Below are 24109 nucleotides of genomic sequence, written 5' to 3'. Positions count from 1 at the left end.
AGAGAATTCTTAATACCTCTTTATTCCCAATTTTGTCAGCACTTTATAAAACCAGATCAGAAGCAGAGAGGCCTGAGGAAGCCCCCTTTCCCACCCCCAAGCTCAGCCAAGGTCTGCAAGAGCTACTGCTCCCTGTGGCGCAGGCTTCGGGGAGTGCAGCTGGGGCAGGGGAAACTGGGAGCTGGGCCAGGCCGGCTGGATCACCCACTCTTCTGCCGAAAGGGGAGCCGGGTCTGGAGCAGGGCAGGAAGCAGGACCAGCCCAGCTGTCCTGAGTCCTGAGGGGCTTGGCCTCTCCTGCTGACACTGCAGGGCTGGGACCCTGGCTGTCCCTAAACCACCCACCCCTATCACCATTGCCCCACCCACCTTCTACATCAGCACCCTATCCCCACCCTGTCCTCCCTGAATATATACAAATGTACAGAGGGTTCCACGCCTGCTAGGGTGGGCCTCGTCCTCCTCCTCCCTCCTTCTTCCCCTACCCCTTCTCTCCTCCACAGGGGCCCAAGTCCTAGTCTCCAGTTCTCCCTGGTCACCAGCCTGGGGGTGGAGGGTGTGCACAAGAGGAAGCCTTGTGCAAAGCAGCTGGCACCAGGGTGAGTGAGAGGCCCCACTCTTCCAGTGGGCACCACCCTCGCTCCCTAAGCCTCAGGCCCCCACTCCCCCGGCCTCCTGTCCCGGGAGCTGGAGTCCACAGTGGGGATCCAGGAAGGAGTCCCAGACTCCTGGGTCCTTTAGGACACAGCACCATCCTAGCAAGCGAAGTCTTCAAAGAGGCTTCCTGGGGGTCCGTGGGGGTGGTGGTGGTTGGGGAGCAGGCTGCTGGCACCCCCGCCTTCAGCACGGCCCCGGCTTGGGCAGGGACTCTGCAAGGTGAAGAGGGAGGGGGACAGGGAGAGATCGAGTGAAGCCCCCAGGCCTCTCACAGCCAGCCTTCCCTTGTCCGTGGGGGGCAGAGGCTCCAGGAACCCCACCCTTGGAGGGCTAGTTCAGAGGTTATTGGGGGATTCAGTCCTGGGAGAGAGCACTGACTACATACTCATCCTCACCTGCTCCTTCAGCTCCTGAAGCCCCAAAGTGGAGATGCCCCCAGTAGAGGTCCGGAGGGGGGTCTTGGGGCGACGCCACGCCCGCTTCAGTCGGTCCCAGGACACCTTGGGGTTCAGGGTGGGGGGACAGCAGTGGATTCAGGAAACTTGCTAGAGAAGGATGAGCCTCACCAGCCCCACCACATAGGACTTGCTGCCCCAGCAAACCCTCACCGGGACACCCCAGCCCTCCTCCCCCATCCCCCTTCTCTTTGCCCCTCCTTGCCCTCAGACCTTCTGGCCAGTCAAGGGAGGAGGGAGGGCTAGTAAAGAACCCTGAGCTTGACTTCCTGCCAGTCCAAGTCTACCAGAAAGCCTGCTGGGCCTCTCTGCTTTCCCCCAGCCCCTCCTCCTACCCACCAGGCCCCTCCCTATCCCTTGCCTCATAGATGTAGTCGAGGATCTCCAGCAACGTGAGGATGCTGGCCCCGATGAACAGTCCCATCTGTCCCCCGAGGTCTCCTGGGGAGCGCGAGAACAGGGTCAGAGGGAGGAGGCTGGGCTGCTCCATCCCCGTGCAGTCGGGGCCCAGGCTCACCCAGCAGGGCTGACAGGCCGTAGGCTGCTCGCTGCTCCATGGCCTCAGAGGTCAGGGCTTCAAAAAAGACATCGAGAACCAGGAAGTTCTCTCTGCAGAGACAGGAAGCAGGGTATTCCTGAGGGGCCATGGTCTCAAGGAGACAGCTGGCGGGACATCCCAGACCCAGCAGACCCAGATCTGAGGCCCCTGCACAGAGAAGCTGGTGATCACCCTCAGGCTCCCAAAGGCTGTGAGGAGAAGCAGGCCCAGATTCCTGTTAGCTTCGTGTTCTGAGGGCTAGCAAAAGGCCTGGGAGAACAAAACAAAACTCTCAGGCGTGCCTTCCCTCCAGCCTTCTCTAAAGCAGCAAATAACATTCACTTTGCCTCATCCCCGTACCTCTGTAGAACCTTCGTGTGTGTGGGCACGCGTGCATGCTAATTTGCTTCAGTTATGTCTGACTCTTTGCAACCCTATGGACTATAGCCTGCCAGGCTCCTCTGTCCAAGGGATTCTCCAGGCAAGAACACTGGAATGGGTTGCCGTGGCCTCCTCCAGGAGATCTTCCTGACCCAGGGATCAAACCTGAGTCTCTTGTGTCTCCTGCATTGGCAGGCAGGTTCTTTACCCCTAGCACCACCTGAGAAGCCCCATAGAACCTTCAGTGGCTCCCTATTACCCTGCAGTCCACTCCATAATTCCTCTTCCAGACTTTCAAGACTGCCCATGATCCGCTGCACTGTACGTTCTTGTCCAAACTGCACTCTTATCTGCTTCTCTCCACACAGCCTTCCTGACGCTCAGGCTGGTCTCTGCAGCATCCCACACATCTCTAACTGGGATTCCCCCCTCCCTCCTCTTCTCATGGACCCAAACCCGGGGTCCACAGAGGCCCAGCTCATGCCTCCCCTGCTCCCTTTACCCCACCCGCAGTCGTCTCTCCTGGGGGCCTAAGAACACTCTCAAACAAGGCCTCATCCACAAACTGTGGCAGGAGTTATGCACAACTCTATCCCCACAGGGCCCAGCACTGGGCCTGGCACCCAGAGGATGCTCAGCATTTGTAGATTGGCTGCAGGGAACCAGATCCAGGGCTCAGTGGGGCCACCTGTGGGCCACCTGGCTCCTCCCCCATCCCTTCCAGCTCCTCTCGCTCTGCACAGAACTGGACGTGCACTGAACAGTTCCCAGGTTGCTGGGGCAGAAAGACACACAAACAGAGGGTTCTAAAACAGCAGGCTTACGCAACGATAGAGATACAGACAGCATGCTGTGGGAGCTCAAATGAAAGGCATCTGGGCTCTGAAGGGCTTCCCTGGAGGCAGAGACAATGGATGTGACTTGGGGTGGGCAGGGGTTAGTTAGAAAAAAAACAGATCAAGATCCTAAAAGGTATTCCTGGCAGAACACTCATTATTAACAAAGCTGCAATCCATTCCTAGTCTCCATCATATACTAGACCTATTGAGGGTGGTCTCCATTACACACATACACACACACACATACACACACACACACATACCGTATGTAGGTCTCGTTGCGATTGTATTTTCTTGCCAGGTACCGGGCCGAGCCCCTGTTGGGGATCCTAACCATGGAGATCTCTTTCCCGTAGCGGGTCAGGTTGCAGGGGGTAGGACAGAAACACGGGCCTCCGGAGCCCCCACCCAGGGAGTCTGCAACACAGAGGCACCAAGTGCAGTGGGGGAGGGCAGGATCCCCAGAGGCCCACCAGCTGTTGGAAGGAAGCCTGAGGCAGGCACGCCCACACTGAGGGCTGGTTCTGACCAGCTCTGGTACTGCCTGGAGGAGACCGGCTTCCTGGTCCAGTTTCAGACCATCCAAGAAAGTGTACAGAGGCAGAACCCCCAGCACATTTCTTCTCTCTCTGCTGCTCAGCCCCCTGGGGCGGAGAGGTCCTTGTGGCTTAGAGGCAGGGCTCAGCCCACCAACCAGAGCTAATCAATCATGTGAGGCCACAGACACATGAGGGGCTTGGAGAGGATGCTGGGATGAATGGAGTTAATGCCATATGTTTTTACATATGCCTACGGGTGAGTGGATGGATGGATGAGTAGATGACTGAACGGACAGAACAGTGGGCAAGATCCCTGTGCTCAGTGTGCTGGGGTTTCTCTGTTCGCCCCTTCAGATCCACTCTCCCCACCTTGCTCTGTCCCAGGAAGCTGATCTCTGTCAAATGCATCACTTGGACTCCCTGCCCTCTGGTTTGGGGCAGTTTGCATCTCTCCTCTCGTGGCCCCAGCTCCCAGCTCCTGTCCATCTCAGACAGCCACAGGTCCCTCTCTGGGTGCCCCTGGTTCCATGGAGTCTCACCCCTCCTGTGATCCGCTTATCCCCATTCACATCTGTTTCTTCCTGAAACACTCTTCAGTCACCCCTTCGACAGATGAAGTTGTAGGACAGAGAAGGTGTGACTCTGCCCCCAGATCTCAAGCCCGCCCCTGTGGCCAGCATCTGGATTCCTCAGTGAGCTCCTGACCAGTCATTCTGAGTCTAGTCTACCTCCTCTCTTCCTCCTCACCTTTCCATCCTTGCATCTCATCAGAGTCCCCTTTGTAAAAGCAGAAGGCATTCTTGCCTGGCCTTAAGCCATTGTTGGCTTCCCAGAGCCTCCTCTGCGCACACTGACCCTTCACGGCCCCAGGTTCATGTGTGCCCTCTCTGGCCGCAAGTCTTAGCAAGAGCTGCTCCCACTGCCTAGAAGTGTCCCCCTCTTCACCAGCCTGATTCCTCCACATCCTTCAAGCCTCAGCTCTATATACGTCACTTCCTCTGGAAATCCTCCCTGCCTGCCCAGGTGGGGCTGCCTGCCTTTGCTGGGGCCCCATAGCATCGCTGAGGTTCCCCTACCCAAGGACTAACACGCTGCATTGTGATGCCCGTCCACACCCCTGCTGGGTAGTAAGCACCACAGAGCAGGGCTCTTATTCCCATTCTTACCTCTGGCACCAGCGCAGGCTGTAAACATCTGTAGAATGAATAAATGAATGAATGAATGAAGTGTGGATCAGGCGAGATCTATGGACAGAAGGGGTTGCCTTACCCACACTGATAGCCAGCAATGCACCTTTCCTCACACCAAGGAAGAAGTCATTTCCCCTTCCCAGAGAGGCAAGTTCATTTGCTGGACCAAGATGAGAAGCCCCGCCCCTCACGCTCAGTTCCGGTTCTCGGCAACCTCCCACCTCGCTGCTTCCACTTACCCAAGTACCACACCTGCAAAGGTCCTCAGACCCCTGGAGGTATGGGATAAGGCTCAGCCCCCGGGAAAAACCCCAGGAAGAGACTGGGAGGGGAGGAGCCAAGGCAGTGAGGAGAAAGGTGGACAGAGAGATGAAGAGGAGTGGGGCGGAGAGGCAGGGCGAGAAGGCAGCACGGACCCAGTGTGTGGTCGGCACACTCGATGTAGATATTTGGCGGGCAGATGGTCTCATTGCCTGAAAGGAGAGAAGATTATTCCTGGAGTCTATGGTTCCATCCACTCTCCACCGCGCACATTCCCAAATATGGGCACACATGTTCATGTGCATACATGTGGGTATTTGCACATATATGTGCATGCATGAATGTGTACGTGTTTTGCGTAGAAGCATGGAGATGTATGCGTGTATACATGCATCCAAGCTGTGCTCGCTTGCATGGACACGACTATGCACCTGCATTTACATGCATGTGATGAAGCACATGCACACAACCCACATACACAAGTACATGTATGCAGAGATACATAGTATCAGGCAGAGATACATGTGCATATACGAAAACATGCACAAAATCCCAAATACATACCAGGTACCCTCACGTGGGTAGACGCATGCACACCTGTGGTCATACACATGTACCTGCCCTCATGCACATGAGCAGTGTTCTGCCCTCGGAGGTTCTGGAGCCTGCCAGGGTGGCATGGAGGGCTGGTGGGGGTGGGGTGCCCACCTGGCATGTGCACCATCCGGCAGTGGCAGCGCTGAAGCACGGCCTCCTTTTCACAGCGCAGCCGGCAGGCAGACACGCTGTAGGCTGAGTAGCCCTGAAGCTCAGGCTCCCTGAGCCCACTCTCTGCTCGGCAGTTGCCCCAGGGCTGGGGCAGGTAAGTCAGCTGAAGAGGCAGGGCACGATGGAGTCACACACAGAAGTCTCACCCGGCCCCCAGCATCCACAGCCCCAGCATCCACAGCCCCAGCAAAGGCTGTGGAAGGGCTGGTGGGATGTGAGCTTCTGGAGGGCAGATCCAGTCAGCCTCCACTCTGGGCCCAAAGGCCCCACCCATGGCCAACCCAGGACCCAGTTGGGCATGCTCACCCGCTGTTCCTGGCAGGACACAAAGGTCTGGAAGCCTGGGGACACGCCAAAACCCAGCTGGTGGATGTAGGGTGGCTCCTCCTGGCTGTGGATCTGTACTCGGATGCCCGCTTCAAACGATGTCTCGTCTGCACAGTGGAGATGGGGTCCTTAGGAAACCTTCATCACAGGCAGAGGACCCCGGCTGGAGCCCCTGTCCCTTTCCCACCCGCGTACTTGTCTCTCTCCAGATGGGCAGGTACTCCTCCTGCTGAATGTCCAACATGATCTCCAGGCCGCTGCCCATGCCCCCCGCCCGGCTGGGCAGCGAGCTCTGCGGATCCGCGTTGAAGGTATAACACTTTCCGTAGCGAGTATAGACCTGGGGTGAGAGAGAGGAGGGGCAGGGTGCAGGATGAAAGACAATCCCTTAAGCTTTGGCAGTCTATAAGGGCCACCAGACCTGCCTGGTCACCCCTGTCCTATATCCCAGCAACCAACCTATGACCCAGCTGCTCCCTCAAGTTCCATCTTTTCTACTGACATCCTCTCTTCAATGATTAAAAGGCACCTTCAGCTTAATGGAGCTTCCCTGGTGGCTCAGCCAGTAAAGAATCTACCCTGGGTCAGGAAGATCTTCTGGAGAAGGAAATTGCAACCCACTCCAGTATACTTGTCTGGTAAATTCTATGCACATAGGAGCCTGGTGGGCTACAGTCCATGGGGTTGCACGACAGAGTGACCAACACTTTCACTTTTCTTTTCCAGCTTCACATATCAATAGCAGAACTCTAGATGTTTTCCAAATCCTGTCCCTGACTCCTTCTCCTCCTCTGAGTAAACGGCCCCGCTCTCAATTCTAGAGTCAGAATCCCTGAAATCTCCCTCTTCCGATAAGTTGGTTGCTCAGATGCGGAACAGGGGTGACCAGGCATCTAATCCAGCAGCCATCTTGGGCAATTCTACTTCCGAAATCTGTTTAGAATCCATCCAGTTTCCTTCCATCTCATCTCCCACTTTCACTATCATCTGCCTCTTGCCATGGCGGCAGGCTCCTAACTAGTGTCCCTGCATCTGCCTTTGCCTCTCCCTTCCAAGTCAGACATGATTGAGCGTCGGCGTGTTTAAGGTTTTTTTTTTGCCAAGCCATTCACAACACGGTAGCCAGAGTGCTCATTCTAAACTGCAGAGATCCAATCAAGTCACTTGCCATCTTAAAGCCCAACAACCGCTTCCCATTCCCCAGAGAATAAAGCCAAGTTCCCTCCTTGCCTGAAAGTCTCCATGAGAGGTAACATTTGCCTCTCTCCTGCAAAGAGATCTCCACGACAAATTCAAACTTATGGAGCCACATCTCTCCCAGGGCCTTTGTTCATGCAGTTCCCTCTCCTGGAATGCTCCCTTCCACCCAGCTGGCATGGCCCAGCTGCTCATCTTTTAAACCTAGGCTTAATTGTCCCTTCTTCAGATGCACACTCACAGGCCACACCCATGTTCACAATGTCACCCTTTCCTGATCAGTGTGTTTGTGGGTTTGCTCAAAATACTCATCAAGACCTAAGATAACCTTGCTTATCTGTTTGTCTCCCTGAGCAGCGGTCATCATCCCTCACTCAACTTCATGCTACACAAGAGATGCTTTCAGAAAGGACGACCCGCGCTGAACGAAGCCCATCCCTGGTTTTCTCTGAGGAAAGTTCTCCCATATGGACACCAGATGGCGCTGGCGCCCCGGAGATGGAAGCCGAGGCTCCGGCGGGGACAGAGCTGCGGTTGGCAGTTAGTTGTAAGCGGCTGGGGGTGAGGAGGAGGTTGAGGGAGAGGCAGATGGAAGTTACCCCCTGCCGGTCTCACCCTACAGAGACCAGCCCCCGGGTCAAACCCATCACAGGCAGCACCTTCCCTGGGGGTAAGGAGGTCAGCGCACTCAATCTCTCTCTTTCCCCCCCTCCGCGGGAACATTTTCACTCTGGTGAAAGCTGGGAGGAGAGGCATGAAGAGGCCGTGTAAGGGAAAAGATTCCTAAACGCCTTGCTCCAGGGAAAGGGGAGGGCTGGGTTGAGGGCAGCGCGAATGAGGAGTTCTAGGAAACGGGGGACTGGGGTGCCCCTGTCTGTGGGGCAAGGCTGTCTCACCCTCCCATCTCTACTAAGTTAATGATCCTGCTAATTCTTCCCTCTCAGACAGTTCTTCTATCACCCAAGCATCCTGCCTCAGATTCTCAAAACAAAAGGACTGCTGCCCCATTGCATCTCCTCGGCCACCGTGGTATCAGGTAGGTTTAATTAGCCTGATGATTACAGCAGCTCAGAGAGGTGATGTGAGTTGCCCAAGGTCACACAACTAGTCAGTGGGAGAGGTGGAGCTGTCTGAGCTAGATGCAGAACTCAGGGGTTCCCACCATCCAGTGCTGGCAACTCCCCCACCTACCCTGCCCCAAGTCCCAGCCCCTGCCCCGGCCCCATCCAGCCGAAATGAGACTGGAGTCTCAACACTCAACCCCTTTTCTTCCATCCCACCTCCCCATTCGCTCCACTCCTCTACACCTTCCTTACTCGCTTTTCCATATCTGCTGCCTCTCCTTCAGTCCCTCACCTGTCCCTCCCCTCCGCCTTCTGCACCCACACTAGCTGCTGGGTTCCAGTCTCCAGTCGTCACTGACCCTTTCTGTCACACCCCTGCCCCAGCTCCCTGCTGTGTGTCCATCAGTGGGGCAGGAGTGGGCATGGCTGACAGTCCCAGAGCATTTGCTCTGCCCCAGGCACTGCGCTCAGTGCTTCACACGCTCTCTCCAATTCCAATCGAATCTCACAGCCACCTGACATCCTACAGATGAGGAAACTGAGGTCCCAAGGTTGGCTGATTTGCCAAGGTCTCCAAGATCAGTGCTTTTTAAACTCTAATGTGCACACTGAGCACCTAAAGGTCTTGTTAAAAGGCAGGTTCTGAGTCAGCAAATGTGCGTTGGGGAGCAGGACTGAGATTCTGCATTTCTAACAACCTGCTGGTCTGCAGACCACACTGTGGGTCAAAAGTCCCTAGACAAAAGGGCCAGAGTCCAGCAAGACAGCCCAACTCTAGATCTGTGTTTTCACAACATGTCCCCAGAGGGAAGAGAGCTTTGAACAGGGCTAGGGGCAAGATTGCTGGATCCTCAGTGGTGTGGGAAAGGGAGAGGGGGGAGAATATGTAAGCATTTGCCCCAATTCTCAAGGCACTCACCCTCTTCCTATTCTGAGCCAAGCAGATGCTGGAATCAGCTTTTGCTGCTGCAGCCATTTTTCAGTGTGGGCTCCAGCGGGGCAGCGAAACAAGGTACCGGGCTGCATGGGGGACCCTGGTAGGGAGCTGCTCGCACGTGCCCCCCAGCGTGCAGCGACTGACCCTGACCCCTGGGCACTGTCATGATCTCTCCCTTGGGACCATGGACTCCTTGAGGCTGGGAGCCCCCATTTCACCATCTGGGTATCCCCAGTGCCTGCTAAGTCGCTTCAGTTGTGTCTGACTCTTTGTGACCCCATGGATTGTAGCCTGCCAGCCTCCTCCTCCGTTCAGACAAGAACACTGGAGTGGGTTGGCATGCCCTCCTCCAGGGGATCTTCCTGACCCAGGGATCAAACCTGTGTCTCTTGAGTCTGAACCTGGGTGGGGCCAGGGCCGCCTCCCTACCTAATCCTTCCACCCCCCACACACAGACACAGACTACATGACACTGAGACTACTCTTGTGCAGAATAGAGCCAACTGGGAAGGCTTTGGCTCCAATGGCTTCAGATGGGGGTGGCTACCTGGTACCTCTGCCCTCGAGGCGATTGTGCAGAGAGAAGGTGACAAAGGAAGATGGGTGGAAGGACTCTGGGTCTGATGGACAATGCTCTGCAGGGAGTGGACAGGCCAGACTGGCAGGGCCAGGCCACCTGCACCGCCTGGGTCAGGCCCCACTGCTGGGCAGAGCAGAGCGTTGCCCTGGAGACGGTCCCTGGGCCAGGCAGGCAGCAGCAGGTGGAGCTGCCGGCTCCTAAGTGGCAGAACTCTGGTGGCAGCACAGTCCACAGACTCTTCCATGGAGACGGCACGGCCGCTCAGCCACAAGGTCCCACTGGCTGTCCACTGCACTCTCCCCAAGGACTGGCCCCAGAGGAGGGTGTGTGCACAGGAGTTGAGGTTTCAGAGTCCGGCCATGGAAAGAGGCATGTCCTGGGCCAGGAGGTGCCCTGAGGGACTGAGGGGCTATTTCCAGATCTGCCACCACTGGCCTCAGCCTCTCAGCCTGTTCCCATCCCAGCAACACCTCCATCTCCCGCCTGGTTCTCCCTCTTCTCGGCCCTCCCTTGCTCTGACAGCTTCTCAACAGCACTGCGTCTGCACTGCAGGCAGACCCCGGGACCCCTCCCCCAGCTTACTTCCTGCCAGCCTTCTACCTGTCCCTCCCGGACCACCCCCCTTTCAGCGTTGGCCTGGGTCTGTCTGCCTCTCCAGCCTCCCCGTCCCCTGATCTCAGTTTGTCTCTCAAGCCTCTCTGCATCCTCTTGAGTCTTTCTCTGTCCTCAGCACCTAATCAGTTATTCATCTGGCCTGTGTCTCTGCTCTGTGCACTCTGCCCGCCTGTCCATCCCCCTGGCCTGGCCTTTTTCCCATTGGCCTGGCTACACCCCCCATCCCCCCGCCACCTCTGTTCTTTTGCCCACTGCATCTCTACCTGTTTGCTTTTCTCCCTGTCTATCCCCTAGACTAGGTATCCAGTGTCTGACTCTTGTCTTCCTCCTCTTGATTTTTCCCTGGGCCTGAAACCACCTCCCTGACCAAGAGTCCCTGCCCAGGCACACCTCCATCCTTCTCCCTGCCTTCTTCTCCGGGTCTGCCCCAGATGACGACCAACAACCAGAGACTGGGAGAGACCCGTCCAGAGTGTGCTCCTCTGAGCAATGGCTTCTCTCTCAGCTCCTTGAGTTCCATCTGTCCACAGCTCCGGTTGCCTTGAAAAGCTCTCCCTGGCTGGCTGGCTGGTATCCGCCCTCACCCCTTCCCACCCCCTCATCCTCCCTGCAGTCATGGAGCCCACCAGGTTAACAGGCAATTAGCAAGGCCAGGGCTCAGAGTGGTGGGGGAGAGGGCTCCGGGCCTCCAGGAGATAAGCAGCAGCCAGGAGCAGCTGAGGCTGGGCTAATCCCAGCACTAATCTGCGGCCTGGGCTTTATCTCCAGTGCCTTCTGGGCACCCTGCCTCTGCCAAGGCCTTGGCACCTCCCCCCACCCCTCTTTTCCACGGCAGCTTTATCCCTCCAAATTCCATCAGCCCTCCCCTGATCTGGTCCAGCCCCATGCCTCTCACTTCAGCCCCTGGAACGAACTCCCCTTAATCCTACAGTGCCCAGGGGTCCAGGGTAGCCAGTGGAAGGGGTTATGTTTTCATCTGCCATGGATCGTGACTAGCATCCCAGGTCAGATGGCTCTTCGGCCCCAGCTTCACTCAGGGGTAGCCCAAGCATCCAGGTTCAAAGCCTCCTCCTTCTCTGTCCTCACCAGGGAAGACAGTGCCAACTCAAAATGCCTGGGGTGTCTGTACTGGTCAGAACTGGGAGGTCACTCAGTCCAAAGCCTCATTGTACAAATGCCAAATCTGAAGCCTAGAAATGGCAAGGGACATACTGAGGGGCATATAGAAAAAAGAAGGCACATTCAGAACTAGTACCCAGCCCCCAGCCCCCACTGGGCCCCAGCATTGTCCACTAACCTCCATTATGCACCCTGGAGGTCACTAGATCCTGGTCCCAGCCTTTGCTCCACCAGTGACAGCTGTGTAACTTGGTTAGTAAAGTGATTTACTGACTTCTTTGGTCCTCAATTTCCTCATCAGTCGAGTGGGGACAGAAATTTCTGCTCGCCTTATCTCATAGGTTGGTTATAAGTCTCAAAAGAGATGAAGTAGGTGACAGGCATTTGCAAGGTAAAATCACATACATGAGGCCTCAATATTAGTTATAAGGGTGTTGTGGAGACCAATAAGATCCAAACTGGGGCAGAGATCGGCCAGTGGATGTGGTGCTGGGAAAGGATCCACATAAGATTCTTAAGGTGGAAAAATGGGTGCACATTTTGAAGTCTAACAGAACAGGGTTCAAATTCTGGCTCTGCCACCAGCCTTGGACAACCTTGGGTGGTGATTTAACCTCTCTGAGCTTCAGATTACTCTTCTGTAAAAGGGGCAATGGTAATTCCTCCTCCTGAGGTTCACAGTGAGGATCAGAGGTAAGTCCAGAGAGATGCATGCAAGGTGCTCAAGAAAGTGGGGGAGCCCAACTGGGGCAGCCATTTGACCTTGGATCCCTCCAGGGCCCATTCTCACTGGGCACAATGCCCCTTGGTAAAGGCTCTCTCAGCAGTTGTGGGCGAGGATGAAATGCTGTCAAAGCAAAACCCCCAGGCTCTGAGATCTGGCTGTCCTACCAGAGGAGGGTGCAGGCCAGCAGCCCTGAACTGTCTGTGAGATTCGGGTTCAGTCATTTAACCTCTCTGACCCTCCATTTTTCTTCTGTAAAATGGGAATAATAATAGGCATCGTCGGAGTAATGAAAAAGGGAAAATGTATTGAATACATAAATAATAGCGACAGTTAACATTTATTCAGTGCTTACTCTGTGGCAAGCACAGTCCTAAGCCTTTTATATAAATTAACTCCTTGTGTGCATGCATGCTAAGGCATTTCAGTCATGTCTGACTCTGTGCGACCCCATGGACTATAGCAGCAGTCCATGGGGTGGCATAGAGTGAGACACAACTGAACGACTGAACTGATGGACTATAGGACTGCTGGGCTCCTCTATCCATGGGATTCTCCAGGCAAGAATACTGGAGTCGGTTGCCATGCCCTCCTCCAGGGAATCTTTCCAACCCAGGGACCTTAATTCTTACAAAAACCCTCTACTGGAGATGTCTTAACATCTCCATTTTACAGACAAGACAATGGAAGACCAGACAGGGTAAGGAGCAAGCCAGAGTCACGTGAGGTAGCAGAGGAGGGGACTGGGTCAGGGGCATGGGACTCTGCTCAAGGCCACTGTGTACTGATACACACCTGGCACAGCCCCAAAGACTAGGAGGAGCTCATGAAGTGGTGGGCATTCACATCGGGCTTACTTGTCCTACACTGTTCCTTGAGCCTGTACAGTATGCCTGGCCCTGTGCTTGCTGTTGGGGATAATTCAGAGAACAAAATCGCTGGCTTCTGCCCTGAAGGAGTTGGCTGTTTGGCCCCAGAGGCATTTATTCATTCCAAAAGTGTTTGCTGAGCACCAATGCTGGGAGCCAGGTGTACAACAGTGGAGAACAAAGCACACAAAACCAACAATCCCCGGGACAAGCAAATGTTAGTAGCTGGGATGTGGGCTGTGATGGGGGACGGATCCAAGCCCTATGACTGTGGAACAGGAATTTAACTTGGGTTGGAGAGTCAGCCTTCCCAGAGCAAGAGCACTCACCCACCCAGGAAGGGCATCTGATCACAGAACAGTCAGACCCAGGGAACATACCCCCCTGCCCCCCCGCCCCCTAAAGGGATTCCTAAGGTTCTCTACTAGTAGTAAAGAACCCACCTGCCAATGGAGATCTCTGGGTAGGGAAGGTCCCCTGGAGGAGGACATGGCAACCCACTCCAGTATTCTTGCTTGAAGAATCCCAAGGACAGAGGAGCCTGGCAGGCTACGGTCCATAGCGTCGCAAAATGTCGGGGACACGACTGAAGCGACTTAGTATGCATGACCCCCACCCCATAAACCTGCACCCCCACCCCATAAACCTGCCCCCCCTCCCCTACCGCAGGGACCATGACGCTGCACACCCCAGCCCCCAGCCGCCCGGGTACTTTTCAAGGCTACTTCTCCAAGGTAGAGGTGATTGTGAGTCTAGTAGGAAATGGGCACGATGTTTGTTCAAATGTAAATGCATGAGCAGCGGTGGAGAAGTACGAGAGATAGTCAAGGCCTTGCGACTCCAGGCTGAGGCCGAGCTGCAGCCGGTAGCAGAAGCACGTGAGGCTGTGAGAGAACACGGCGATTTCAGGGAAGAGAGAGGGCGATTTCAGGGAAGAGAGAGGGCGGCCCCCGGGACCCAGGTAAACAGCCGGACCTGTTTCCAGTAGCGACCGCATAGGCCTTAAATCCTAGAAAGTCAGTCTTGCATAAGTAAAAGTCGCTCAGTCCCATCAACTGTGGCCCGCCAGGCTCCTCTGTCCCTGGAATTCTCCAGGCAAGAATACTGGAGTGGGTAGCCTTTCGCTTCTCCAGGGGATCGAACCCAGGTCTCCCTCATTGCAGGAGGATTTTTTTTTTTTTTTTTCAGAGTCTGAGCTACCAGGGAAGCCCCAGTCTTGCAGGCAGGAATATTTTTAATTTGTAACGAAGTCCTTCCCTGATGTTCCAGCAAAGTTAGTAGTTAAAAGAGTTTGCTTGCACAGTGAATCGCACCCGTAGCCCGGCGGGAGTTCCGGAGCCGGGAAGGAGAAGGTGGCAGCGGCGGTGAGACGGTGGGTGTGCCATCGCTCCCATCCCGCAGGTGCACCGGAGCATCCAGGCCGGGCCCACGCGCACCCAGAGGGCCGCACCCAACGCCTGGCGCTCCTCGCCGCCTCCCTCGTCCCTCCCGCGGGGTAGGCATCCATCACGGAGCCCGGGCTCCCTCCCTCCCGTCTCCTCCGCTCTCCTCCCTGGGTTTGCCTCATTTGCATTCCCCCGGCTCCCGGCTCCTCGGCAAAGTGACCTCCGCACACAGCCGCGCCAAAGGCTTCCACCGCGGAGGGAGACCCCGCCTCCCGCCGCCCTCCTCGGCCGGGGACGGGCGGGGGCCCCAGCCGAGGGCTGCAGAGGGGAAGGCGGGGTGCCCAGGGCCGCGGAGGGACTCCGAAGGGATTTGAACCCGCGGCCTCAGATCCTCAGCGGGGCGAGAGTGGGACGTGGAGGTAGCACAGGCCGGCGAAGCCGTGCCCCCGAAATGGAATCCCTGCTGGGAACCCTGGCTCCCCGAACCTCCGTTCGCGCTGCACCCCCACTGGAGAGGAGCCAGCCCTCTACGGGGCCATCGCCCGAGGGTCCCCTGCCCTTCCGGGGGCCTCCCCAGCCCCCCAGCCCCGCTCCCCTGGCCGCCGAGCCGCCTCCCCTCCCCCCGTTTGGTATTTACACCTTTCACACATTTGTAAGCTATTATCCTGTCCACGCTTAGTCACCGCTGAGCCAAGCGCCACGGATTTAGCTCCTTTAATCTTTCCTCCTAAATCAATCCTCCATTTCCCCTTAATCATCCCGTGGCTCCTTTCTGAACTCTCTCACTGCTGCCTCGGCGGCTGCAGCCTCTGCCTGTCTTTCTGGAACTGTTCTCCCTCTGACTCAAAATGGGTGTCCCAAGGGCATAGTGAACATTTGGGGGGTGGGTTGGATTTTCAGTACTGCCAGCCCCGGCCTGGTGGCTGGGGACCTGGAGGCTGGGAGCCGGGGAAGAACTGCAGGCACCCCTCCCTTTTCTGGGAAACTGCACTCTGAAGCCTCTGAGCTCCTGCCCTGGGGGGTCTCTGTCCTCCCACTCCCATTCATGTGGGATGGCTCCAAGACCCTAAGCTTCCGGCGGGATTTACCCCCCCCCCCAAAAAAAAACCCCTCATGCCTCCTGTCCACTGTTCTGACTGTCCCCACCCTCTCTGCCCACTGCTCCAAGGAGGTGGCATTACTGGGAGAGCCTGGAAGGGCAGGGAAACACTGATAACTCAGCTTGAAGCTGACCTCTCACCCCCCTCCTCCAGGGAAGCTATCCATCTCTTGAGACCACCCTGAGTCTTCACTCCCCCTCCTCCTCCCGTGGGACTCACTAACTCGGGGGCCCCAAACTGAGTATCCCGGAAGCTCTGCACTCCGAGTGGTCTTCCTGCCTCCCTGCAGTCCCACCCCCTAAAATCCCGGATTTCTTCTGCCCCTAGCCTGGGCTTGGCGGCAGAGCGGGCCCTGCCACCAGCCAGGAGAGGGAACATAAGGGCAGGGGTGGGGGTTCCGGAAGGAACACAGGTAGGGGAGACAGAAGGAAGACAAGAATGCGGGGGCCATTTCTTCAAATGCTAATCAGCATCTTCCGGCAGTGCCACAAGAAGCTGAGCTGATAATGAGCCCAGCTCGGGGCTGATTCCTGATTAATAAAGAGGCCACCGGGCTGCTGAGTGGGGCCGGGTGGGGCACGGCCCTCCCCTTTGCCCTTGCAAACCAGCCCTGGGTAACAGTAACAGTGCCTGCCCGCGGTGTCTGGGCCACGCCACTCAAATCCCCCCCAGCAACGCTACTAGCCAATGGGAGGTACCCAGGCTGAGAGCGCCCCCTTCAGGTGGGCCAGAGGGGCAGCAGCCAGTGATGGGGCCCGCCGTGGGGAGGGCAGGCTCACTGAGTTCTGCAGTCCAAGTTGTAGGTAGCTCTTGGGATTATTTTTTTAATCAAGAAATTTTTAATTAAAGTAATCAAGACTCTCGGCTTCTCTGGAGAAACTGGAAGACCACCCCCCCACGCCACCCAACACTGGGCATCCTGGCCCGAGGGCAATAATCAGGTGAGGCTGAGAAGCTGCTGCTCCCTTCAAGGGTAAGTGACCTTCCTGTCTCATCCCCCACCCTTCCCTACTGAGTGAAAGGTAGGACCAACCCTGAACTAGATGTTGAGTTAAATGTTCTCCCAGTTCTTGCCTCAGGAGAAGGTGGGGCTGGAGGGCACAGAGGGCTGGACTGGCAGTGAGGGTCAGAGGCAGCTCATATGAAGATGAGTGGCCTGGACCAAGCTCAGCTGGAACCCTCTCCCCTCCTGAGTCAAGGGGGCGAGGAGGGGCGGCCTTCAGGCAAAGTCATGGAGCTGGGATGTCTGCAGGGGAGCCCCTGCCACAATTGAGGAGCGGGTGTGGAGACTGTCAGCACTGGCCTGACCATACCAGGGAAGGGGGTAGTGGCTAGACCTTACCGAGGAAGGGGCGGGTTCAGGTGGAAGCTTGGATTGAAGGCAGGAGATGGCGGAGGAGCCTCCAACTGGGGGCTGGGGCAGCCAAAGAGTGATGAGGGCGACTTGCTGCTCCCTCTGCCTCAGAGCCATCCTGATGGCAGCTGGGGCGGGGCTGGGAGAGGAGGGAAGAGGGCAGGGAGGGGGACTGCCCAGCTGGAAGAGGCCTTGTCTAATTGTGCCTGATTAGTAGAGAGGAAGAGAACAGGGCGAGTGATTAATAGTCAGGGCAGTCACCGGCGCAAGGGGGAGGAGGGTTGGGAGGGGGAGGGAAGTCTGAGAGGGGATAGAGACAGGGAAGCGCACACAGGTCCCTGGTCACCTGCCCCGCCGGGGGGCTGCCCAGACCCCAAAGGACAAACTGAGATGAGCTGGCCTCCCTCTACCTCCTCACGGATTCTCCACCTTCCCCGTGCCTCAGTTTTCCAGACAACAGAATGGAAAACACCAGGGTCACATCCTACACCTGGGAAGTAAGGTGTACCTGCTCACATGGTGAGCAGACACCTCGATGTCCCCAGGCACAGGCCCCATCCTTGGCTCAACCTGGGACCTTAGTAGACGGCTAGACTTCTGATCACAGCCCACCGCCACCACTTCATATCCTTTTATGCCAGTTGGAAAGCCTATCCTCCCCAACCTGGCAGCTTGAACCCCATCCCACGGTCTGATACCGCAGTCACTGGCCACGCTCGGCTGTTTGAATGGAATGTTGGTCCTCTGTCATGCTAATCACACCACAGATGCTCCCTGGCCAGTGTGGCTAGTGACGACCATCGTGGACAGCACAGATTCAGGACATTTCCATCATCACAGAGTGTTCTGTGGGTCAGCATGGATCGCGAGTGTGTGCACTCCTTTGCATGCACACACGTGCCTGAATCTTGGGGAGGGGTGGGGAGCATGAGGATGCTCTGACAGAGTGGGGGTGTGGGCTCGAGGGTCAGGAGAGGAGCAAGGCTAGGTGATGGAGAGCAGCAAAGATGCCAGCACACGAGTTGGAAAAGTGGTGCTGGGAACAGTCATGTTAAGGAGGGCCAGGAGCTGGCGTTTCTAACAGCTGACACTCTGAGTGCACACTATGTGTGTGTGTGTGTGCCAGGCAGTGGGCTAAGCCCTTTACAGCCATCTCTTTTGATTATCACAACCACCCAATTTTTTTTTAGGTTCTACTATTGTATTTAACGAATACAGAAGCGGATGCTCACAGCAGCTTTCTGACTTCTCCAAGGCCACACAGCCAAGGTTCGAATCCAGGTGGTCTGGCTCCAGAACCCACACACTTGATTGCTTCACTGTACAATCCCCAGATGAGAGGAGATGCTGAGTTTTAGAGCTCCGTTTTACAGCTTAAGAAACGAAGCCTAGGGAGAAAGAGTGATTTCTGCCTTCTAGTAAGGGGGCAGGCTCAGAGCAAGCCGCAGCCAGGGAAAGTATGGATGGGGCTTGGCACACTGGGGTGGGGGAGCCGATGGTGGTAGGAATCGAGGAGGAAGAGAGAGTATATAGGTGGTGATGGAAGGAAGAGGTGGAGGTGAGAGTGGGTTGGTATGAGACTGGGTGAGGCGGGGGGCGGGGGGTGGGAAAGAGAAGAGATGGGGTGAGCTAGGTGGAGGGGCATATGGGTGGAGAGGTGGGAGCATCCCCCATCACCCAGGAGCCCTCTCCTCTCTCTCACCCCTCTCCCCTCCTCCCCAGACCTCGCCCAGCCTGCCTCATCCCTTTTAAGCCTTCCAAGCCCTCTTCAGCAGAGTGGCTCTCCGAACCTTGGCTCTCACTATCCATGTACCTCGTTTGGCAATTAATCCTGGCGCCTCCTGACACTGCTTGCATGGCTGGTTAACTCTTGCATGGTTGGTTAAGCTCTGAAGTCTCCCTGTCCCCGCCCCACCACGAGACTGGAGGCTGCCTGAGGACAGGAACTGGGGACCAGGGCTCCCCGTTATTTCTTCTTTGCCTCCATAGCACCTGGCAGGGAGCCTGGCACATAGCAGGCGCTCAGAACTCCATGTTGATTGAGTGACTGATTGGGAGTCGGTGAGGGGACATTAGGGAGCAGGGGGTGAGAGCGACGGCAGTGGTAACAGAAGCAAGAGCTGCGGCTGAGGGGGCTGGGGGAGGGCGCATTACCCAGAGTAAAAATAGGCTGGAAAATGTGACATTTATTAACTTGGATTCGGAGGAAAGGTCACAGCGGAGTGGGGAGTGGGAAGGAGAAAACGGGGGAAGCAGCAGAAAACACACAGCAGCCCCTTACCCACACCCCATCTATCGCTGTCACTGACTGTCTCAGCACCCATGGGCTGGAGGTTCCCACCACTGATCCCTGTACCCATCTCCCCTCCATGGGTCCCAAATCCCCATCGTGGGCTCCATATTCTCACCATAGAGTCTACTGTGACCTCACGTCCCCATCAGAGAGCCTGATGTCTTTGTCTTTCCATACCCCTTCTCCAGTCTTGCCCACACAGCACACCCCCAGTTTCCCCATTGCCATGGATCCTCCTGTCCCAACCATAATGCCAGACCATGGTTAACTGGCAATAAGGACTCAGCCTAGAATGCCAGGTCCAGGGAAGAGTTCCACCTGGCACACGGGGGTTGGGGTTTGGGAGAAGGGTACGGGACCTAGGCTGGATGAGGGGACAGGTGGGTCCAAGGGACATTCCTCTCCCCCAATGCTGGCTCTGCTCCTCTGCCCCTCACTGTCCTGCTGCATCCAGAGCAGAGAACCACAATCTTCTGTCCTTTTCTCTCCATCACAAAGGGCCTGTGGGAGATCCACGCTCACCCGTGCCTGGCCATCCCCACATTCAAAGGGACTCACCAGCTTTGATCCCGGGACTCCCTGCTCCCATATCCTCCAGGCATGTCCTCCTTCCCTGGAGGCCAGGGAGGAATCTCTGGCCTCCCTCACCTTGCTCCCTCAACCCCTATCTCTCCCTCCCCACTGAGGTTTCATCACTCTTCCCCTTTTCCTTCCACCCCCGCACTGGGGCCTGGGACACAAACTCCCACTTAGGGACACAAAGCCCCCATTGATTTCTGCCCCAACAACACCTGCTGACACTGGGCTCTGTCCCCCCACCAACCCGGAGGGGTGGGGATGTCACAGGAGGAGCCCCTCGGACCCAAGAGGCCACATTCACACACTCCTTAGGGACAATTGCTTTGAGAGCAGTGATTTTTCCTGGAAGAAGGGGTGTGTGGTTGGACCACAGGGCTAGCACCCACCCCCCCATTCCTCTCTCAGCACAATCCTCCTTCTCGTCCCTTCCTCCATTTCTACTCAACTGCCCCTACCCCACAGCAGGAGGACCCCCAGGCTGCAGGCTTGGTGGGGGCAGGAACATGGCTGGAGCATATTTCCTGTTGCTACTGAGGCAGTGAGTGAAGGAGACCCTGGGTGGGGGGCCCCGAGTCATGACAAGGAAGAGTCCCCCATTTGGGGCTGGCTTTAAAGCCTGGGCTGGATGGGCACCATGTTGATGCCATGTATTTGCATATGTGCTGGGCACGGTCACAAGAATGAAAACACACACCCCGCACTCCACACACACATAATGCCGGGAGTAAACTGGACCAGGGACAGCATCTCAAGCCCCGGGAATACCAGACAGCCTGTGACTATGGGTGAATGGAGCACCAACAGACAGTCAGCGTACAAGACACACACCCCCACCCCACACACATACCTCACACACCTGGATTATGGGAGATGTGCATGGGAGGGCAGTTCCACGCCTCCACGTGAGAGTGTGTGTGTGTCTGTGTGCATTCACACATATGTGAGACAGGAAGCAGGGGCTGAGGTAGCTGGGGTCATGAAAGGGGTCGGCATCCAGGGGGTGACCCTGTCCTGAGAAACTGGGTAAGGGCTGAGCTGTGGGCACGTGGATGAGTAGCTCTCTGGATGCGTGCGTGGGTGTGCAGGTGTGCACGGGAGCGTAGCGACAGGGACGCTGAGTGTGTGTGAGTGTGCAGGAACTATGTCCCCATGCAGTAGGTGTGTGTGTGTGTGTGTTGCACGCACGTGTGTGCCGGGGGCAGCAGTGAGGGTGAGCCACGCTCATGAGAGTGAATGAGTGATTCTCAGTGTAAGAGCTAGAGCCAGGCAAGGGAGCAGCAAGAACCAGGAAAAGGAGGGAGGGCCTGGGCCGAGGGAGACGCTGGAGGGGAGCATGAAAGAGGGATGTGTGAGGGAGTCCGTGAAAGGGGGGGTGTGTGAGACACAGAGACAGCGGGAGACACTGGCGCCCAGTGTCCGCGAAGATTGGCTCCCCAGACGCGGCCCCGAGTCCCTCCCTTGCTGGAGCCCCCAGACATGCTCTCCCCATCGCCCTTGTTTGGTGGCGGGGTGGGGGGAGTGGAAAAATCCAGCGGCCACAGAAGAAAAGGGGAGTAAGAGAAAAGCAGGGGTCAGCTGGTCTGTCTATGGCCTGGTGCATCCCTTCCCAGCAAGCTGACTGGCTTCCCGGACCCCCGGGCCCATCCCAGGAACCCCGGCCCCCCAGATCCAGGCGCTGCGGCAGCAGGAGAGCCCGTGGAGGAGCAGCAGCAGCCACTGGGTAAGCCACCAGGAGTGTCCACCGCTCCCCGCCGGGGAGCCCCGAGGGAAACACCAGGCTGGGGGGTGACATGAGGCCAGCCTCTGGCGGTGGAAGGAGGGGAAGCCCTGTCGAGGAGGATGCCCTGAGCGCCACCCCCATCCCCACTGCCAGCCTCTGGCCACCCCAGGCTGGCTGGGCCGCCTGGGAGGACTCACCACGGAGAAGTTGCTGGCAGAGCAGTGGTGCCCGCTGAAGTTGCAGCTCTTGAGCATGTCGGCAAGCTGGTGGCCAGTGCGGTTGAGGATGTCTACCATGTCGGGCTCCGGGTAGCGCAGGCCGGCGGCACGGTGCCCATCCCGGTCTTTGGGGGGCAGCCCGGTCAGGTTGGCCAGGTGGAAGATGTCGGCGTCGCTGAGGGCCGAATGCCGGAAGCGGTTGATGTTGCAGAGGGTGACGGCGGGGAAGCCGGCCACCGGGGCTGGGGCTGCGGGGTCCATCACCACCAGGTGAGGCCGGGTCAGGTAGCCCCGGGCCAGGCCGGCTGCCTGGTACAGGAAGGCAGCCAGAGAGGTGAGGAGGGCCAGTGCCCAGAGGGTTCTCCGCAGTCCATGGGGGCCTGGGCCACAGGCCCGGCCCAGCCCATGCAGAGTGCTGGTGCTGGCGAAGGTGGCCAGGTCCCGGGGGGCTGCTGCCCCCTGAGCAGCCCCCAGGAGGCTCTGCTCATCCCCTGCCTCCTTCTCCTTGGGTTTCGCATCCTCCTCTGCAAATTTGATTTTGCACACAATCTCGATCGGCATCTGTCCCCAGCTGCTGGGACCAGCCGGAGCCTTCCTGCCCCTGTCCCTCCCTGGCCAGCAGCCCCTGGTGCCCTCCGGAGTGGCGGCAGTGGCAGCAGCGGCTCTTCTAAACTCAGGGCAAACGGGGAAGAGGATGGGGACAGGGTGGGGGCCCGAGGTGGGGGAGTCACTCCCACTCCCAGCAGCTCCGCAGCCCTGATGATGCCTCTGCCTCTGCTGCCTCTGCTGCCGCTTGTCTCTCTCCTCGATCGTCTCCTTGTGGCTTCCCTTATCAGCACCAGCACAGCTGTCAGCCCCTGCGTGTGTCCCTGCGAGCGAGCGAGTGAGCGAGGGAGCGAGCGCTGCTCCGCCACGCCGCCCGTGCAGCCCCAGCCGCTCCGCTCAGCATGTGCTCCGGAGCCCACCCCATGCTTAATAATTCAGGACATGTCAACAGCGTTTCACCGGCGGCACGGGCAGCAGGAGCCAGGCCAGGGGAGGGGGGCAGCCCCCAGCCCAGGACAGGGATCTCCGGCCCCTGCCTGGAACCTCATCGGGAGGCCCCCAAACTCTTGCTACACCCTCGTCACGCGTGGGGTCCCCACCTGGCCCCATTCCCAGGCCACCGGGGAAGAGGCTTGCACTCAGAGTCCTTAGCTTATTCTGCCACTTTTCTGGACCACACCCCGAGAAGGGTCAGCCAACTCCATCCCCCACCTCCTGGCCTCCCTGACTCCTAACACCAGCACCCAACCACCACCTGACCTCGCTACCCCACTCACAGCACCTTCCAGAGAACTCCTTGGGAAAGCCACTTGTTTGAATGAGGGAGGGGAGGGGAGGGCAGAGAATGTCAGGCAAGACAGACAAGGGGTCAGTGATGGCTCCATCAAGATACTTGACTTCCCTAGAGCTTTGCTCTGGACTTAACATCCACCATGCCCCTGCCCGCTCTCTGATTCTGGCCGCCCTCTCCCCTACTTCATCTCCATCCCCAAACTCAGTCTCTCCTGTGTCTGGGATAGAGGGCACCCTGGCTGGCATAAGCATCTGTGGCCACTTTGCCTCCCCAAATATTTCCCAAATCCCTTGCCACAGCCAGGCCTGTGGTGGGGGCAGGGAACGTGTTGGGTGGCCAGGCCAGGGAGCAGAGAACTATGATGTGGGGGAGAGGGTATGGCATGGAGGTCAGGAAGAGCCCAAATAAGGGGTTTGGAGGGAGCCCAGATGTGCTGGGTTTGAATCGGAGGGAATGCAATCCTAAAGAAGCAAGCACAGGGGGTGCCAGGCAGAAGGGCAGGGGAGCACTGGGGTGGCCGTGCCTTGCTGAGGAGAGTCAGGATGGGGCCCATGGTGGCTGGCCCAGAAGGGATGATGCCAGGGTACCCCCAGGGTGGGGTGGTCACAGTGAGCTGCCTGTGCCCTGGTGGGGAGGCTTGCGTGAAAGTAAGAGCCCTCATGGGAGAAGAAGCACTTGTCCCCTAGAGGAAAAGGGGGGCTGATTAATCGGGGCGCTAATGAGCAGCAGGGAGAGGAAGCACAGAGGGGCGGGGAAGGCGGCTCCATCGATCCCAGCCGTGGAACCAGCAGCTGAAAAAAAAAAGTGAGAAGGGAATCGATCTGAGGGAAACGGCTGCTGCCGGGGATTAGAGCCTGAGGTCCACCCGCTGCCCAGCGGCCACCCCTCCCCTGCGGCAGGCCTGCCCTGCCCTGGAAAGGGGCCCGGGGTGGCTCCCCGGGGGTGGGGCAGGGGACGGCTCTGCACACCCTTGGCTGCAAGCCCAGGTCAGGCCGTGTCCATTGCAGGTCACCCAAGCGTGGAGCCCCCCCCCCAACCCGACCCCAGCCCTCTGTGGCACCC

The 24109-nt window shown here is 57.6% G+C and overlaps 1 protein-coding gene across 1 annotated transcript; it reads right to left on the bottom strand.

The window, feature by feature from the left end:
* Positions 1 to 6: 6 nt before the first annotated feature.
* ASIC4 (acid sensing ion channel subunit family member 4) lies at positions 7 to 22370 on the bottom strand. Its single transcript, XM_069574635.1, has 10 exons — positions 21688 to 22370; positions 6150 to 6294; positions 5934 to 6061; positions 5568 to 5730; positions 5015 to 5071; positions 3133 to 3286; positions 1629 to 1720; positions 1473 to 1552; positions 1052 to 1156; positions 7 to 868 (listed from the first exon to the last, which is right to left on the bottom strand). Exons 1-10 carry the CDS (start codon positions 22267 to 22269, stop codon positions 755 to 757), a joined length of 1620 nt encoding a protein of 539 aa, XP_069430736.1. The 5' UTR covers positions 22270 to 22370; the 3' UTR covers positions 7 to 754.
* Positions 22371 to 24109: the final 1739 nt, after the last annotated feature.

Source organism: Ovis canadensis, chromosome 2 (genome assembly GCF_042477335.2).
Source record: "Ovis canadensis isolate MfBH-ARS-UI-01 breed Bighorn chromosome 2, ARS-UI_OviCan_v2, whole genome shotgun sequence".
Lineage (NCBI taxonomy): Eukaryota > Metazoa > Chordata > Mammalia > Artiodactyla > Bovidae > Ovis > Ovis canadensis.
This window is presented reverse-complemented; position numbering and strand designations above follow the sequence as displayed.